General features: G+C 36.8%; 1 protein-coding gene across 2 annotated transcripts in view; it reads left to right on the forward strand.

Annotated features, from left to right (window-relative positions):
• DPP10 (dipeptidyl peptidase like 10) overlaps positions 1–20,092 on the forward strand; it is a 279,753-nt gene that overhangs the window by 206,446 nt on the left and 53,215 nt on the right. For both annotated transcript variants that reach the window (XM_072341152.1, XM_072341151.1), the window contains exons 4-5: positions 2,649–2,743; positions 10,952–11,026. In XM_072341152.1, the coding sequence (XP_072197253.1) occupies positions 2,649–2,743; positions 10,952–11,026 (170 nt within the window). The remainder of the gene's footprint in view (positions 1–2,648; positions 2,744–10,951; positions 11,027–20,092) is intronic.

The raw sequence follows: 20,092 nt of genomic DNA on the forward strand, positions 1-20,092 counted from the left end.
TACAAATGGGGCATTTTCAATGCATTTATTTGTATACATCACCTAGGGCAAGTGTCTTGAAACTATGTGGTGTTCTTAGAGGCTTCCTCATGTTCTGCTTTGCTCAGGGCAGTATGCTTTCTATTTTAGTGATGTCCTCAGATAATACAGCTCTTCAGTGCTGTCTTTTCTGCATGGTGCTGTTCTTAATTCATTTCAGATCAAGCATGCTCTGTTTCCGCTCCTCTGAGCAGCTTTGAGAAGTGCTGGGGATCTCTGAAATTTTTGTCAAGATATCAACATAACAAATGAATCAGTTTGAACAGACTGTGTTAAGGACTAGGTATTATTTTCTGCTCTAGACTTTATGACTCTTGGGTAAAAGACAAATTAAATTAGAAGCAAATGTATTTACAGCTATTATTTACATCTGGGTTATCAATAGAAAAAGTCATCATGCTGTTTCACGCTATGTGTGAAGAACTCCTGGAGCCTCTTAGTCCTGGTTCTGTTAGTAACTTCAATGCCAAGTTCTTTGTGTGTGTGAAATTATCTTAGTAGGATTTGTTAGTAAAACATGAAAAATCCTCTTGAACAAGGGCTGATGGCACTTTGGACAACTAGAAGATTAAGTGATTTAAAAGGACTTATATTCTGATATTAGTTACATGAGTAGATGAAGATAGGACAAGGATGAATAGTTTTAAACTGAGACAGGGGAGATTTCGGTTATAAATTAGGAGGAAGTTTTTCACCCAGAGGATGGTGTTGCACTGGAACAGGTTGCCCAAGCAGGCTGTGGATGCCCCATCCCTGCAGGTAATCAAGGCCAGATTGGATGTGGCTCTGGGCAGCCTGGCCTGGTGGTTGGTGACCTTGCACATAGCAGGGGGTTGAAACCAGATGATCACTGTGGTCCTTTTCAACCCAGTCCATTCAGTGATTGTTGTTCAGGCTGGGAAGTGTGCATTAGGACCACCTATGCACTGTGCTATCAGGGGAGATGAACACGGGTCGCTGTTGGTGAATGTTCTGTGTTTCTGAATTATGTGCTCCATTTCTTATGCTCTAGTTTGTTCCTGACTGGGTACAGCTCTTAGCCTAGAGAACTGGGTTTTTTTGTTTGTTTGTTTGTTTTTTCTATCTTAATATTGCTTAAAAGCACTGTCCTCACAAAATTTTTAATGCTGTCATACCTGAAAAATACATGCATAGAAAACTGTAAGAAGATGCAGAAATGTAATGTCCTGTGGTAGCCAGTAACCCAAAATCAAAGTAACTTTCTACAAGGTGCTGTCTCGTCTCTTTCAAATGATTTTTTTAATGTTTATTTTGATAAAAAATAAATAAATCCACATTTCCTAAGATATGTAATCTTGTTTCTTAAACAACAGCTCTGAAAATTCTGTTCTAAATTCCATCCACCCCATCCCAATTCCCAGCCGTGATCCGAAATAGCTTAGTGTGCTTTTTTAAGTGAGGCTTCATTAATTTTACAGAGTGTACCAGAGGACAGTCACGAATGCTGTATATCTGGAGTTTCTGCACAGGCAATTAAAATGCAGCTACATTTTTTTTCTGAATAAGTGAAACGTATTTTTTTATGATAGCATAACCTTTTTCTCCAGTCGTATTTACTTGCTTCTTCATAAGGTTCAAGTAAATGTAATGAATTTCTTAGGCATTACTGAGGATTAATAAAGTTCTTCTGTGCTTCCATTAAGCTTTATTTAGAACTTTCCATATTTTTTATTTAAACAACAACAACAACAAAGTTTTGCTTCATTATATATATATATATATATATATATTTGAATATATGCATATATTTTACAACAGTTTTAAATAAAATCCAGAACCAGCCAGTGCTCCATCTCTTTTCAGAAACACTGGTAAGTTTGGAGCCAATCTTTTTTTCAATCAAGGTATATGAAGTTAATGTATATTATCTATTGTATCATTGCAGTGGTTTTTATGAACCAGCTAGAAAGCCTTCTTTGTAATAATGACAATTTTTTAGTTCATATTTTTTTCCTTTAGCTCAGGTGTATCGTTTGTTTTCTTATGGAAACCACTGAACTGGTGATCTGATATTCTGTGGCCTCTCACTCATTGCAGAGTGCGCAGACATTGTACATATTGTTACAAACACAATTGATAGAGATATGGAATAGTACAGAGGTTTTCTTAGAAGTACTTCCAAGAAGATATGTGAACATGGTGTCCAGAAGAGGTTTTTTCCCTTTGGTATACAGCTTTTGGTGTACATGGTAACAGTGATTCCTAGGTCGTAGTGTTTTGTGGTTCAGGATGTTACTTCATTCCCATCAATCCCAATGAATATGTTCTTGTCGCATAAAATGTTTCCTTTTAAACAAAGTCATGTTTTTGAATGAAGTGAACGTGCCATAGAGCACAAACTCATTAAGATCATGAGGCAGGTGAACATAGAATCACAGAATGATTGAGGTTGGGAAGAAACTTAAAAACTCATGTTCCACCTTCTGCCATGGGCAGGGACATCTCCCACTGCATTATGATGTGTGCAGTAATTCTCTCAGTCTTGTTTACATATCATAATAAAGATGTTCTAATGCTTTCAATATGCTGATTTTCTTTGTTGTATTATGTGTGTTTGCTAATTGTTAATGCCTTTGTTGTTGTTGCAGATACAGCAGTGGTGTATAAAGATAGGAATGGACATGTTATTGAACTGAATGTAGAAACAAATACAACTACATTGTTATTGGAAAACACAACTTTTGTAAGTAACACATTTTATTTCTTGCTGGAAGACTGCTAACTTTTTTCCTGTAACAGCAGTGAGAGTACAATATTTAATGATCACATAAAATATGTTTGTAAGCTAGAGTAGGATACGTATAAATGGAAAGTATAATCATTCCTGTCAGTTCATGATTTCTGGTTTATTTTATTCAACCTACATGCAAATGAGTTATTGGTACATATGTTTTTGGCTGTAGTCCATGTTTTGTTCAGGCCATTTCAAGTACTGTCCCTGGCATATGTGTTAGTGGATCTTGCTGATCTGTAACTTCATGATGTTACATAAAATGAGGGAACTAGACACAAAATTTGAGAGCTTTCCTTTATCAGAAATGGGGGAAAAGTGTTCAAAAGATCATACGAAGATTTGCCTTTAAGCAGTTATGTAGGTAAAGAAAAATTTCTTTCCTAGTCCTGGTAATCACTAGTTTGACTGTTCTTTAGTGTTTTAATGCCAAATAGATGGCTAAAGATTTTTCTTGACCAGTAAATATTATGTACGTGAGTAGCTTCAACATATTTCTGAGTAGCAGTAATTGCTAAGAAATATTTTAATGCTTAGTCTCTATTTTCCTTGTCTTGGCTTCGTACTGTTAGTCTCAGTGATACTGCTTACATCCTACCCTGTAGTTCCTGTTGATCAGGACTTTGCATTGTGAATGCATGGCTTGTCAGTCTTTCCTCCCATGTACTCCAAACGGACCACTGGCTGTTACTGCTTGTCCCTGTATTGTCCCTTGTGTAAAGTATTTTCCACCTTAGATCAAAAAGGGTGACTTTTTTTTTTTTATCAGTGGTATTTGACAAGGGCTGATTTTATTTCTGGTGTGCTCCTGGCCTTTGCTGATACTGATTATTCGTTTCAAAGCATAAAGCCCCCAGTGAAGTTTCCTTTTAACTCCTTGAACCAGAAAGAAGAGAGCAGAAGTTCAGGAGAGTGAACTTGATACTGACATCCCAGGTCCATGTATAGATGAAGGAGAGGGGAGGAAAAAGTTGTATATTAAGTCAGAGTGTGCATAAGGCTCCTTTTGTGTAAGCTGCCTCCTTTCCATGTGCTGAGGTGTGCCTCACTCTACATCCTAGCCCAAAAAAGACTGTCAGGCACTGTGAAAAGTGAGTGAAAAGGTGAATTTCTATAAAGTACAAACAACAAAATATTGCAAAATGTTTTCTCTCTTAGTTCTGTATATCTGTGAGTTCTTGTCTGGTAAGTGGAGGATTCACTGTTAGGCCCATACCTTCAGTGTGTAACCTAAACCAAGCAGCTATTTGGACATCTTTCATACATAAATTTAATTACAATTTGTGAGTTTCCTCACAAATGAATGCTTGTGCTTTTGGCTGCAAGTGCTCACATGATGTATTGCCAGCATGAGAAGCTATTCAGGCTATTATGCTAAACCAGCCATGCCAATCAGTGATGAATCAGTATGGACAAACTGCTTCATACTGCAAGTTTTTCGTCTTGTCGGGAAGTTGCTCTTGTTTTTTATATGGAGTTGATTCATCCTTAGCTCATGCAGACTGACAGAGCTCTCAACATTAGATATCTACACTTAATTAAACATGGGGAACTGATCCAAGATGGCTACTGTTCAAACAACTGTTGAATGATTGTCTGTGGAATAGAGTCAAATAAAGACATAAGTATGGGCTTTTATTTATTTATTTATTTATTTTGTGAAGCTCCACTCTGTATGCAGTGGAAAGCTTTCAGCGTTAAATAAAGTATATTCCAGACTGCCCAGGGAAGTGGTGTAATCACCTTTCCTGGAATCATTTATATAACCGGGTATATATAGAACTGAGGGACATGGTTAGTGGATATGGTGGGAATCTTTGGGGTTGTACTTTGTATGTCTCTGAGGTCTTTTCTATTCTATGATTTTGTGTTACAGAGCCAGGCTGTATGTCTCAAAGCCTTTTCTTCTAAGGTCATTGTCCCCAAATCCACACTTCTGAATGTAGTCTTCCAAAGTTAGACACCTGCCTCATTAATCAAACATTTTCCTCACTCACTGTTGCATCTGTTCAATCACCAGTGCATAAGTAGAGCAGTGCTGGTTTAACAACCCTGTAGAGCTGTCTTATCTTAATGAATAATATACTGCAGATCCAACATAAGCAGTGTCAGTACAAGTTTCCTTCTTCTGTGTTAGAAGATATTCATTGTGGAAAAATCAGCTTTAGATGGGAATTATTAGCTTGCTTTTAGTCTGTATTCCTCCTCCTGTTTGTGTGTGCTCAAGTTACCCAAAGAAGGCTAATGTCCATTGAAAACAGAACTGCTGTGATAAACTCCTTGTGCAGGGAGAAGGGGCTAGCAATGATATAAGGGAATTGCTTTTGAAGCATGAGAAATATGTTAGCTGCTCTGTAGGTCTTAATTTAAATGTGTTTTCTAAACCACGTCTGTCTGCTGATTGTATTTGTGTAGTGCATCTTGTTCAAGCTGTCTAGCAAGTAGTTAATAGCTAATAAATAGCTGCTATTTTGAGCCAGCAGCATATAAATGTTAACAGCTGGAAGCTGGGCAAGTCTTCTGTTAGATAGAGCCAGAAAAGCCTGGACATTAATCACTGTGTGGCATCCTGATGTTTGTGTTGCTGCCTCAAGACGTGATTACAATATGTTCTCCATCATCTGTTTGGGGTGCCTATCACCATGAGCATAACTGACACACTTACCAGTCATTTAGCATTTAGCAATACTTTATTGCACATTACAGTTCCAAAATAAATGACATTAAGCCACATTTAGCTAAGCAATTTCAGTGTTTAACAAGCATTTTATTTATACCTTTTGCTGTCAAACAACCACTAAGAGCAGGTTGCCAATGCACACACAACCCAGCTACAAGGCCTGAGTATTCTGCAGGGGGGGGAAGATTATGGAGAGCCCCATGGTTTCTTTTGCTTGTCTGAGCTGTTTGGCTGGACCCCAGTGATGCTTCTAGTTCTGTCTTCTTCATCAGTTTTGTAGTCCTCAAGCCCAAACCAAAAATGTAAAAAAAAAAATACAAGGATGAGAGGCAAAGTGTATGGGGCCTGTGTTCTGTTATGGTCCTTTCCAGATGAAGATGGGCTCAGTGATTCCTGTGAATCCCTTCCACCTCAGAATATTCTATGATTCTATGAAATGTGTTTTAAGATGCCTTTAGGAATTTTGTTTCATTTCTTCCTCTTAACAAAAAAGAACTGTGATAATGGTGGATGCATGCAATAATATTCAGATACCAGGCATGCTCCCTAACATGGTACTTGGCCAGAAATGAATGTAGCACAACTGCTTTAGGCTTTCCATTTTAGGTGATGAGATATATTTTGAATAATCAAATAACAAGCTTTGATTTGTGTGCAATACCCACCAATGCAAATATTACTGTTTTTTCAGCTTGGAAACTAGAATGAAGTGTAGCATCCTAACAGGTTTCATCCAGCTATATGCTTTGGACTCTTATTCTAAAACCCTGACATTCCTGACCAGCTCTCCCACTGGATTTCTCTGCTTTTCTGCAACTCTTCTCAAACTTCATCAGAGTGTGCAGCAAACAAATCAGACTGAATTGCAGACCTGTTTCCAGTCACTTGCTAGGAGCATACCCTAGAGCATCGTACTGTTGTATTACTGTGGGCCATCTTTTACACAAGGATGGAGAGGAAAGGATTGTGTCTTGCTGCCTGCCAATTAGTGGATGGCATCAGGTGGGTGAGAGAAGCAGAAGCCTTGGCTCATGAATCATGATTAGGCTGTGGCAGCCCATCTGTGAAAACCCTATAGAAGCCTTGCAGCTGAAGGCAGAGAATGAGTTTTAGTCCAAGCAGCTTTCAGCAGGAACTGTTTTGTGGTGTAATATAGAACGTTGTCCATATATACCCCTTCTTGTTGATAATTCCATTTTGATTTTTCTTTCTGTTTTATTTGTTTTTTATCCCACACATCCTTCCTCTTTTGATGGGAAACTCAGTGCAGTATCTTAATGCAATTATAGTTCCTTTGTTGCTTAATGTAGGTTTAATTGCAAGAGTTGCTTCCGTGCTTATATTTTAAGAGTATTGTAGAAGAGATTAATGAAAGATTGAATAATTAAAGATTAAATACATTAAACAACATTACATTATATAACCACATAAATATTAAGAATTGTTGCAACACTGGACGTTTTAATGAACTACATGTGTTGTAGGTTGTTATGAATACTGAAACATCTTCTCTCTCCTATGCTCCTCTGAATGTTAAATGATCCCTTCAGCTAAACCTTCTCCACAGAGGGTATTTTATGGGATAGGGTTTATTGATGCACTGTGCCACTGTGTGTAGAGATGGAAAAGCCTGACAGATGGAAGGGCTTGCCATCACTGTGGCCTAATGGTGGCCACTGGTGTTTGTCCAAATAAGGAGGCTTCAACATGCAAAATGCCATAAAGAATATTGCAGACAATCAGGTGAGGGTATTTCTGTGTAGGATGTCTCTAAAAATACTGCTGATCAGATCATTACTTAATATAGAACTTAGTGGCCAACTGTTCCAAAAATGAGGTTTAAGGGAAGTAAAAAAACACGATTTTTACCAAGGAGGTATTATTTTCTGCTGGAGTAGCAATAGACTGTGGCTCAGTTATACCGTCAAGTCAAAAGTTTGACACAGAGCAAGGTAGAAGATAGAGAGAGATGTATAATTTCTGAGGAAGTAGTATTTTCACCAGCTTTAAAGTGACATTCTGCAAGTCCTGAAATATTTTATCCTGGAGGAATGACAAAAATTTTAAAGCCTATATATGTGCAAAGGGAAGTATTAAGCAGAATTTGGAGAGGGAGTGGGGAACATGGACGTTTCTGGGAAGAATAGAAGTATAAGAACCTAAAGCACAGGGACAGAAAGAATCTGAAGGGAATACCAGCAATAAAGAAGTGAACTCTGCAAAAGCTACAACTTCCTCTAGTCAATTTGAACTCCGATGTATTATTTCACTTAAAATTATCCAATTGAAGTATGTAAGAGGAGCACTATAAAGTGTTTGACAGGTAATAAAGAACTTTTCTTATGTGTGTGGGCTGGACTGTCTGACAGGTAACTTTGTCTGCTCTGTGGCATGTGCTTGAAAGTTTGCTAATAATGCTATGATTTAAATGTTACAGCAGTTTAAATCCTCTAGAACAGTAAGAAAAAAACCATCCAGAATCCATCCTCAACAATAAGAACAACAATTTTCTGTTGGTGAAGTAGGAAATAAAAAAGTGCTGACATGTAGAGATCCTTTCTGATGGTAAAAACCTGAACCCAGCTTAAAGGTTCACAGCTGTAACAGGCATGTCTGGTCATAGCAAAACACACATGAAATGCAAAATTAAAAGTCATCTATGTCAAAAACAGACTTTGGAAATCAAACCTGAAAATGTATTGTTTATCTGAATTTTGCTTTCCTTTTTAATCTGTGGTAGTGAAGAGCTGCAGTCATTTGCTTGTCCATGGGATCCTCACATTGCACATTAACTGTCAGGAAAAGAATTAAAGCCTTTATCATATGTATTTCTTTCAAAAGATCTTGGAAAGGCAGTGTTAAATATAGATAGATCTAATGGTGTGGTCAGAGGGTGGGTTTCTTTGAGTGAAAAATGCAAGATCAGACATGGGGTTGTTTTTTAGCTGAAAATATGATGTTGTATTCAGCAATGTATGGAAAATGGATGACAAGTTTAAGAAGCAAAGACTGTACAGGTGAAATGTAACTAATTTAGGGATAACAGTTTATCTGTTTGAAGTATTTTGTAGTAGAATAAAGCTGATAGCTTTTGTAGGGATTTTAGGTCTTGAGGTGGTGAGATAGAAAAAATGTGTTGGAGATAAACAAAATGACCTTCCCTTCCCTTCTGCCTTTCATCTGTCCAGGTTTGAAAGGGGACATGGGTGTATATGTAGGACACAGTGCATGCAGAGCTCACTTAACATCAGTCTCCTATCCAGCTGATGCTGTGCAGTGATGCAGAGGGAAATGAGCCCTGATTCTGCAGCCAGAGACCAGGCCTAATTAGCTGCATATCTCCCTGTTTCAAAGCTTATTTGTCTGAAGCTACAGGTCTTACAAATCAGTTCTTACAAATCAGGCAAAGAAAGATAAACACAGAGGCAGAATCATAAGGGACAGCATTTAGATCTGTTGTTCTGAAGAAGGCTCAACAACTCCTGACAAAGCAAGGAGCTTGAAAAGTTGCTGATATGCAGTCATGGCAGTGGAAAAGCATTCTCTAGATAACAACATGCCTAAGGGTTTTCTTTTTCTTTCAGTACTTTCTTTTTTCTTCAAAATTCAAAACCACTGTTCTCCTGAGAAGAGAACAAATCATTGAGGTCAAGCTCTTGACAAACTTCTTTTTAATAAATAAACAAATCTATTCCCTGTAGCAAACATCCCCATACACAAACTCCCCAGGGTTTCAGCAGCATGCATCTGGTTTCCCATAGAGAACTGCAGCTTTCTTTCAAGTCCATCACCCGGTGATCTCATCACTCCAGTCACAGTCAGGTGTGTTTCAGTTGATGAAACACCTTAGACACATACAAAGGGAAAAACAGGAATCTGTCTCTTTTTTTTTTTAGTCTACAGATACTGAGTTTATTTTCCATGGTGGACAGGAAGAATGAGTCTGGTTACAATGTGGGTTTTTTTTTTCCAGTTTTTGAACTATAAGGGTTTATTCTTTGCACAGAAGTGCTATTTCTGAATTTATTGCTAAGATTGTCTGAATATAACAACAAAAATGTAGTTGTAATTTAAACCCCTCTGAAATTCTGTTTGCATTAAACATTTGATTCCTGGGAGGCTTGATTGTAAATCCAGCTTTAAAAATAGGTTAATAATATTTTTAGGGTAATTTCAATAAATCAGTACTGCTATCAGCTCTGGCCGTGCAAACTTGTTTTCTTATGGTCTCATAAGAAAAACATTTCTTGGTTCTTAAGTGGAACATTAAAAAGTACAAAATGGCTTTATGGTCTTTCTCACAAGAATTCCATTACACTGGAAACTGTTCTGCCAAAGCCATTCCCTGCAATAAAGAGATTATAGCTCACTGGCATTGCACTTACACCATGTGTACAAGGTATTGCTGGAAGCAAACAAAACTTTGCAGGTGATCACAAGCTGGATGAACGTGGTCATTTTCAGTAGGATTCGGGTTAGTTTAAATCCCAAATCCACAGGACTCCACTTGGATACAGAGTGTAAGAGTAGCTCCTGGTAGTGGTGTTTTAGATTGCTAATGCTTTGCAGCTGAGCTAACCAGGTGTTAGCATTCATTGTATTACTTTTGTGGTGGCATAAATAACTGAAGATTCTTATAAAATGCTGGAAATGTTAAGTGCCATATTCCCTGAGAAGGAATTTGGAAAACTGCTTGAGTTGCATGCTGCTTATGAATGAGGTAGTAGGGGGCCATAATTAATAAACCAAACCAAATCAGGGGATTTTCACATCTAAAATGTTTTCAGTGATGTGCCAAACAAAAGGCATCTTGTCCATACGTTTAGTTTCCGGTGGTTATCTCATCAAAGGCTGTTTATACACAGTGGAAATCTATTCTGGGATTCATTTTAACCTTTATAGATTAAAAAATTCCCCACAGACCCTTTTGTCTTCTTGCCTCAGGACAGCTGATTTATCATCAAACTTTGGAGACTGTTGTGCTATTGAGTGCAGTTTTTTTTTCTCCAAAATTCATTTTTTCCTTTTGATTGGATGTAGTGTTGAAAGAAACATAGTATGGGCGCAGTGTACACCTATTCTTTTTTTGTTGTAGTAGTAGTTGTGCATTATCTTTAAAGCTTAACCAAGTAACAGGTCTTCTATGTTATTATTCCTGATGAACACACCAACCAAAGCATCTTCCCTCTTCCTTTGAAAATGAATTGGTTCTAGATGTTTATGCTTACTGCCTGCAATCATGACAAAAAAACTCATCAGCTTCTGAATTTGTAGTTGGTCTTGAAGCCAGATTCATCTGTCACCATTCTACTGGGACCTGCAAATTAGACTGAGAATTATTACAGTCCATCTTTTGTGTAAATTAAGCAGGTTTTCATAATCAGAATTCTTATGAATGGAGCATTATTAAATTAACTGTAATTTGGAAAAAAATTATCTTTCCTTTTGTGTACTCACTTTTATTGTTACTTTGTTTCTAGGTAACTTTCAAAGCATCGAGATACTCAGTTTCACCAGACTTAAGATATGTTCTTCTTGCGTATGATGTAAAACAGGTAAGCCAACAATTCACTTTTCTCATAGTATGTATTGACAGATTAGCAGGAAACAGGTGTTGCTTGGTTCACTGGTTTTATGGTGGAGGGTTCCTGTTTGATTCATACATGAAAAATTCTTTCTCCTTGTTGCTTCCCTTCTTCATTATTCCTTACTACATGAAAGAGTTCTTGTAATTCCTCATACTAACTTAATTTCCTCATTTGACCTGCTGGAATTCTTGTTTTGGATGGCTTTGTTTAGGGTTTTCTTAGCAATATAGCCAATGTGGAAAAATGGCAAGTTATGGAAATACCCATCGCTCCTCACTAGATTTAAATGCAATAGTGTCAGTGTTGAAGCTGTCCCTTAGTAAAAGTGGTCCACTGACATGCAAAAAGTAGTGACTGTGGTTGGCTCTGGAGTCTTGTTACTGATATCATGGCTTTCAAGCCAGAACAATGTTTATGTGCTCTAGAAGTGGTGGTGACATTGCTAAGACTTGTTAATAGTGTGGTGTTGTCAGCTCAATCCTCTGTTCTTGTTAACGCCATTGAATTTTCTCACATTCTGAAAAGACTCTTTTCCATAAGGTAGGTGGGAAAATCACCCAAGTGTGAAAGAATTCTTTCAAAACTCAGTAAAGTTATTGTTGTGAATATGTGGTAAAAGCATTTTTTCTCAAAATTTTCTAGTTCTTGAGAAATTTGTTAGGCTGGTGAGGCACTTCCATGTTTTCTCAAAATCCTTGTGGGACAAGGTGTACAAGGCCTTGGGAAGCTTCTGTATTTCCTTGTCACTAATATTTATTGTATCATGAAGGACTTAAGATAGTATTAATTTTTCTTGAGCTTGTGTTTTTCCTCAGTCGAAGCCTGATTTGCTTGTTCTGGAAGTGAGGAAATCCTCTCATCTTTCTTTATCCAGTTGTTCACCATCATTTGTTAAATCAGTTGCCTATAAATTAAAAAAAATAAGCTTTGTAAATAAATTGGTGATCATTAAATAAGTAGCGGGAGAATTGGGGCTGACTCCTCAGGAGAATGCATTCAAATGTAGGACAATACATTTGAATATATCTTCTTAAAAAAAAATGAGGATTTGCTTCTAGTTGTATATTAAAACACAGTGGATTTTATGTGTTAATGGTTTAATACCCGGTACAGGGAACTGCAAATAACTTGTAGGCATGTAGGTGACATCTCTGGAAGTTTTAATAGGTCTCTGGACCTCTCTGCTTCTTTTTGTCACTTATTTTTTCACCTTTGTTATAGTTTAGATTATTAATTGCACCGTAAGATACCTGATGGCTTATCTGCTCTTACTGCATATTGAGGCTTTTTTTTTTAATGAGGATGGTTGTTTATATACATCAATCTGTGCTTTTTGTAATGTACAGTGATACAACTGGAACAAATTTATTAATCAGGAGTTTTATGAATAAGCTAACATGCTTCAGCAGAACAGATTAAAAAAAATAGAGGCAAATGTTCCTTCAAGACTTTTTGTCATGGAGTTATTAGAAGTGAGTATATTTTGATGTTTTGATTAAAAATAAACATTGAGTTAAATTTAATAGTTGAATATTTATTTTACTATTGTCAGCATATTCTTTAATCTATTGTATTCTTGGATTGGCAAACTGTAATTAAATGTGCAGTTGTTTCAGCACAGTTAAGAATGTCCTCTATGCATAACAACACAGAAATCCATTTGAAAATAAGGCATCTTTGAATACAAAACTAGTAATTGAGTGAATCATTTAAACTATTCTTAGCCAAAAGACAAAACTGTTTTACTTGTCATAGCAGCTATTTTAGTGTAGCTCTGTAAACTTGGAATTCCTTTGCTGTGGAATTCAAAGTGTTGTAAATTGATTTCTGGACATCAAGATCCTTCCATTTTTATCATAGCAGATCACAAGATGTAAGCCAGCTTTTCTGGCATATGCACTGCAGCAAAACTGTCTGGCAAATTCCTATTTTTTTTTACCAGAAGACTTTTGCAATTTTAGAGGTCCTTTCTTTGTGCTCTTTGCTGTAGTACTCCATGCTTCTGAAATGTTTTCAATTCTCCAAGTATTTGACTCTGCCAAAACTTGCATGGATTGACTGTGTGTAGTTCCGACTTGGTCATTCACTGTGATTTGATCGGCATGACTGAAAAAGTCTCATTTTTGCAAGGCAGCAGATCAGTAAGTAGGAACAAATTTGAGAAATTAATACACGTGTTCTTGCTGAATGTCCTACCAACCTGATTCTTCTGGGACCATGTAAATGCAGCAGCAGGGAAAACCTTTGTGTGTATTGTATGCAGAGTTCTGTAGTGGCATATCTTTTTGATTTTGATTTTTCTTTGAAGATTATGAAGGTATGAGCAGAGAATGCGATACTCTGAGAGTTCGAACATCTAAGCCAGTTGAGATTTCCAGAGGAAAGGTTATTTCTCTGTTGCTTTTAATAAAGTGTGTGTCAAAATGACCTTTAAACCTTTTCTCACTCTGCTTGTGGTATTATTCACAACTGCCAAAAACTGACTTGTACTTTTGATTAGAAAATGGAAATCAAACATTCCGTTCTTGTGTTAATGGTAAAGGATGGGGCAGTGAATGTACAATTTGGTAACACAGTGAGCACTCAGATGCAGAGAATTTCTTTTTGCCAGTGGAAATTTTGTGCGTCCCTCAGCTGAAGATTTACTCTGGAGAAACTAAAATGAATTTTATTCTAGATTCTAGATATGTTTTTGGCTTTTTTTATCATGGCCACCATAGGCATCTTCTTACCATGTTCTTGCTAGAATGTAGTATGTCCTGAAAGAGCAAATGAATAAGTAAATGGGGATCAGTGTCTCTTTCTCTTTGTAAGTCCTTTTGTTATCCTCACTTGGTTTAATAATTTCTTTCCTTGTGACTTACTGTTGATTTCTTTTGTTTTCCCCTACAAAATACTATTTCCCTCTTTCAGCCTTCAAATCCCTATTGAATATCAACTTTCAGGATTTTTTCAGGATTTCTTCCTTATTCTCTTTCCTATTACTAATGCTTCTTTTCCTCTTTCAGTGTATACTGTATGGTTTGTGGTTTAGTTTCAGCTTTTGGTTCAGAAACACACTTAATAAAATATCAAGGTTCATCTCTAGTCTAGAAGTATAAGGATTTACAGACTCTCTAAAACAGAAAATGCTTTTCCTGAGATGGGGCTTAGAGTGTTTCTGATACAGGCAATGCATCAAGTGCACTGAAGGGCTCTTCAGGAGTTTATCTGTATAGAAGAATCCATAACAGGAAAAAATTTACTGCAGTCTTAAATTACAATTATCTGATCAGCTGTAGGAGATTGTCTTTCTACTTATTAAGTGAAAACTAAATGTTCAGTTATTGATAATCTTCTCAGTGAAATTAATTACTAGATTTTTTTTTTTTCCTTTGACAATTAAAAGATAAAGAAATTGTCCTATATTATTTCACTATTTTAGTCTTGGCACTGTTTGGTGTTAAATACTTAGAACACATGCAAATGTTTTCAACAAGACTTTGAAGAGCATTATCTGGAGTACGAGCTGAAGTTTGGTAACATACAGAAAAAAGATTAAATGAGGGCTGTCTTCCAACGCAGAAAACATATTTACTCACAAGATTTCTCCCTTCAAAAGACTTCTTATATCAGTAGTGATCTAGACAGTATTTCATGTACTGCTGTATATGAAGTAAATATGTCATAAAATTCCTGCTATCATTTTTTTTTTTCCAGAAATGCATATTTCTTCACATAAACTCACTATTTATGTCTTTCATAGGTCATTTTCTATAACTAAAAAAGCAAATAACCTAGAAGATTAAATATTAAGCCTGATCTGTAATATCAGAGAATGAAATCAGCCTCTGAAATTTAATTAGTGTTCAGCAGATTTGAGTAGGTCATCTGTGGAGTAGGTGGGAACCTTCACATAACCCAAGGTTGCTTTGGTTGCTGTTTTTGGTGTTTAGTGTTTTTCACCATTTTACCAGTTCTCCTATTCGGAAAATTAACATTTTCAAGTATCATAAAATGCATTTCCATTTTTGAGAGCAAGCAGGTGAGGTTTTCTTCAGATTGTCTATTTTTGTGTAGTCATCTTGTGCAAAGTGAGCAGTAAGTCCATCAAGCTGAGAATCAGAGGAGTCAAAAATCAGAGTTAAGTTGCATATAAGTGGGAACAGGAACCATTAGTGCTATTGCATTTGTACAGTTCTGATACCTGCCAATTTCAGATTTCTTTCTGCTTATTTGATGCTCAGGGTGTTGGAGACGCTTTGTTTAGAGGACTGATGCATGAAGTTAAGAAACTGGGCACAGCTCTTAGAGTATGTAACTGAAATGGGAAACGGTGGCAGCTTTCCAGCATGTAACCATGTGGTCACTTCATGCTAGCACAAGAAAATAGTTTTTTCATTTTCCCAGCTCTGCAGAAATACATGCTGCAGATGAAGGAGTTTATAACATCCAGTAGTGCTAAAAAGTGTTTGGTGAACACCAAAATGAGATTTAAAAAGAGTATGCAATAAAATGCATAGATTTTTTTTTTTTTTTTAGAGTAATGTAAACTGGCATGCGCTAATTAGACCCATATGTCTGTGGTACTTAAGCAGATACTTCTTCAACAGAATACACACGTTGCTATGGCAATTGCTTTGTTTGTCAAATGTTAAGTAAGCTTCAAAAAAAGAAGAAGAAAGCCTTGAAATGTTATTTTCTGTTGTGACTAGTGTCTCCAACCCACACACAGTTGTTCTGAAATAACGTATAGTCTCCTAGCATATAGGATTCATCTTAAAGAAGAGGCAGGGGCATCGTTACTGTAAAAGGTGATTTCTGCATTGCTTGCTGTCTGCACTTGTCTGCTATCATTAAATAGGCTTCCCTCAGGCCTTTCACCTGTCACTGTTGTGCCAAATGTATGGCACTGTTTGCCCAAGCTGTGTTGCACTTTCCTGACTGTTCTCTGAGGGCATAGCTTGGCTTTACTAAGTGTCTAAGATAGCTTTAAGTCTGTGGGATGGTTCACTTTACTGTATGGCCCAAGTGAATGGGACATTTCAGCCAGTCATCATACACAGCTACAGTATTTGTTTGATTTTGTGAATTTATGGTACAGAGATGAAAGTGTAGTTTCTTTGGAATATCATCTACTTCCTAGCTCAACTGTTACATGGCAGGACAGGTTTGGGGTTGATGGATTGCCTCCCCTTCCCTTCCAGAAGTGGAGGAACACTGGTATGATACACATGTGCTGTGCAGTCATACCCATCATCTCTCCTCAGAGAGCCACTATGGTCAGAAATGTATTAAAACATTTTATACTTTCCCACTTATTTCTTTTTTCTTTTTCTTTTTTTTTTCTTCCCCCCCCCCCCCCCCCCCCTCAAAAATGGTGAATATTATTGGTATGGATTTTTCCTCTTCACTATTCAGGGTAATGGTTTTGCAAGGACATACTTGACAAATGCTCTCCATACAAAGAACGTTTTTGTCAACTGAAACTGTTTTTCCATTTTTATGAGCGATCTCTTAAATTCTCATCTGTGAACATCATGCTTTTATAACCTGGGACTGTGCATTGAAATATACTCTGTGGCAATTTCTAACAAGTGCTGGAAGGCATGTAACAGTGACAACACAGTTAATTATTTGCCTTTTCCAAATTTATGCACTTGCACTTTGGCTTTTGCACATGAAATTGTTTCTTCTACATTGGCCATCTAGAGATATATTGATATGGTAGTATTTTAAGAAGGGAAAGTTAAGAATCTCCTTCCGACTGCTGTGATTTTGTTGCTGGTCAGACAGAAGTAATTTTGAAATATTCTGGGTGGTTATGCTTGTAAATCCAGTGGAAACTGAGAATAGTCAGTATGTAGTAGATAGAGTATGGCTTCTGGGCTTTGCAGACAAGAGGTAATGAAAGTAGTACCCAGGAACTTATCTGTTATCAGCAGTGTTGCCCAGGGGAGCTGTAGACATCCCTAATTTGCAGGTCACATCTATGTCTGCTGCTGTTTGAAGGCTGTTGCTCTTCCTCTTCCCTTCTGTTCCCTTCCATTCCTTCCAATAATTTCTTTTAGGAAAACTATACAATATGATAGCTGTATTGATTTGAAGTAAGTGTGATATTTCCTGGATCCGCTAGTCTTTTTATCTGTTTTAGACGTATCATTTTGATTTGGGAGCCTGAAGATTTGTTAAGCAACACCTGAAGATCCCCTCTGCCCCCTTTGCCCCCTTCCTATTTTTTTTTTTTTTTTTAAATTTTTAAATAGGGCAGTGAATAATTGGGTAAAAAAAAGTTTTCATAAATTTACCATTGCTTAACATCAGTATGATAGTATGTATTTTTCTCTTACTGCATCTCATGGTACTTTACGGATAGTGTTGGTTCTCTGACTTTTCTGTACATCTAATGGAACATACCATTTGTAGGCTTTCTTAAATAAATACCTAAAAAAGAATTAACAGAGACTGAGTGTAACGGGGCTTAGAAGAACTATCCCTCTGCCTTCAAAGTGCTCCCTCTAAGCTCTTGGTGAACACAGTGGCTTTACTTCAGGGAAAGTCTCCCTCTGTCCCAGGTACCCACTGACTTCAGCCACTGAAATAGAAATACTGGAGCAACTTTTAATTATTTCAAATGCTGAACTGGAATTGCATCTAATTAGCTTCCAATTTGAATGGAATTTTGTTTCTGTTTTTTCTTGTTCTGAGCTAAAACTTCAAAATGTCTTTTGAGGCAGAATTCTGTGTGGAGTAGGCAGATTTGCTGGGGGGAAAAAACTCATTTCGAGATGCAACTTGTGGTGTACTTCTTGCTGAAAAAACAATTATTTCTGCTAAATAAGTTTTTACTGTTGGAAAATAAGTGAATGTTTGGTCCTTCACATAGCCGTCAACATTTCAGATGTCATACCAGGGAGCTTTATCACATGAGCTTCTAGCTGTGAAGTTGAAGGCACTGTATGTACGTATGTGCACAAATAAGTGGAGGGTAAGAAAGGAAAGATGTCTGTATAGAAGGATAAATGCAATGTATTTCGGCTGTTTATGTATGAATACAGCTTGCACTTGGTATATTTCAAGCTTGCAGAGCTTTTATTTCCTTCACCAGTTACTATCATCAAACTCTTCACAATGCTGCAGGAAAGCTTTTTAAATTTGTCATCTGAAATAACTCATGGAAACTTACAGCCTACTTAGATATTGTGTCTGTTCCTCTGCATGGTAACTGCAGGTTTGTTGAATGCATTATTAGAGCTTGAAGTGTTCCACATTGCTGAACTCTTGCTTTAGTGAATAACTTTGAAGAGGATAAACTGATCATAGAATGTGAGAATGGGGAAAATTATTACACAGCATTACATAATTTACCACGTAATTTGTGTATTTATCTTTCAAAGTTTGTAGCTTGTTTCTAAGATATTAATTGAAGCAAGCGTACTGGGGAAGGAGCTTGAAGGTGGTACTCCGAAAGGAGCTTGAAGGTTATATAAAGAGACATGCATGAATTCTCTGTTTCATTGAGTTAGTTGTCTGTATTTCTTCTAAAAGTCCACTGGGCAGGTTTACCTTTTTGGCATCAAAAAAATCTCTCTTCCATCTCATTTTTCTTTTTTATATCAGTGCCTGCATAATCTGCTGTGGATATTTTCAGGCTAAAGAATGGCCTAAGTATCCTTGACTTGAGCAGTGATTATTCTGATTTTCTTATGAAGTAACACACTGTGATAATGCCCTTGAAATCTGAGATTCAGTGCTTGACTTCTTAGCTTCTAAGTTCTAAAGAAATAATGTGATTAAGAGCTGGCTCCTGATTTCATTATCTTCACTGACTTGATTCAGTGGTGATACGCTTTTAACGTATAACATTCAAGAGCTAAATAAAGCTTTCAAACTATTGTCTTTATTCAGTTAATGGTGATAATTCTGAGGCTACATATTCTTGAGAAAAACCTTGATAGACCAGTGAGAAATTGAAGAAAGACAAATTGGAAGAGCTAGCAAACTTTCTGATGTTTGACTATGCCTGCAATACTCCAGTCTGTTTTGAAAGTATTTTTGAGCCTGCTTGAAGGTTATAGGTGACTGTATGAGCGAAAGACTTTTAAAATGAAAGCATCAATTTTTACAGTCATTCTTCCAGTGTGATCATCAGTTTATAGACCTGTTGGACTCCAGAGTTCCAGCCAGATGGGCACCATCCATGGTCTGTTGCTGCATGGAAGTCCTAGTGAGAACAGAAGCCACAAATGTTGCCATATACACAGTCAGGATATTTGAAAGCCTGTATTTTTCACGTGTTGTAGAAATATGTCATGGAACAATGAATTATTATAGCAATTGAAAAATGAATAGTCATCTGTACTAGAAGAATGTAGGTGGTTGTAGGGAAAATTTCTGTTAAATGCTTTGCATCAGAAGTTTGTTCACAGGGCAGTTGGTGCTTTCATTTCCAGGGCACTGGAATCTTAAATGAAATCTTAATTTAAAAATCCTTACCTTGTCAACCAGTAAATAATAAGTGCTAGTTAAAAATACAGAGAATTTTTTGCTAGAATTGGAGACTAAAAAATGGTACTACTTTTAGTTCTTTTTCGAGTTAACTATGACAGCCTGTGATCTCAATATAGAAGAATGTTCAACCATAATATGTTTTTAAATAGAAAAGTTTAGGTTAGTGTGAATCCTCTGGTTCCTGGGGATCTGTACTGGTTCTCAAAAACAGTGTTGACAGAGTGGAATTGGAAAATAAATGAGATTAGTCAAGCTGTCTGGGTACATTTGGATGAACAGTGGTCTTGAGCAATGCTTTACTTTAAAAAGATATATTTTGTAACCTAATACAGCTGCTATTTCTAAGGTATGATTATAGATCTTACAAAACTGAACTTTTCCCTTTAAAGAAACATTGAAATCAGACTTCCCTTCTTTTAGTGAAGACTTTTATACTCTTCCTTCTATGGGATTTGAGGACTTTCACAGTGGACATAATGCTGCTAGAAGGAATCGCAATTTTCAGTTTTGTTGTCATTTCAATTGTTTTATTTTTCCTACTGA

The sequence above is a fragment of the Excalfactoria chinensis genome, chromosome 7 (genome assembly GCF_039878825.1).
Source record: "Excalfactoria chinensis isolate bCotChi1 chromosome 7, bCotChi1.hap2, whole genome shotgun sequence".
NCBI lineage: Eukaryota > Metazoa > Chordata > Aves > Galliformes > Phasianidae > Excalfactoria > Excalfactoria chinensis.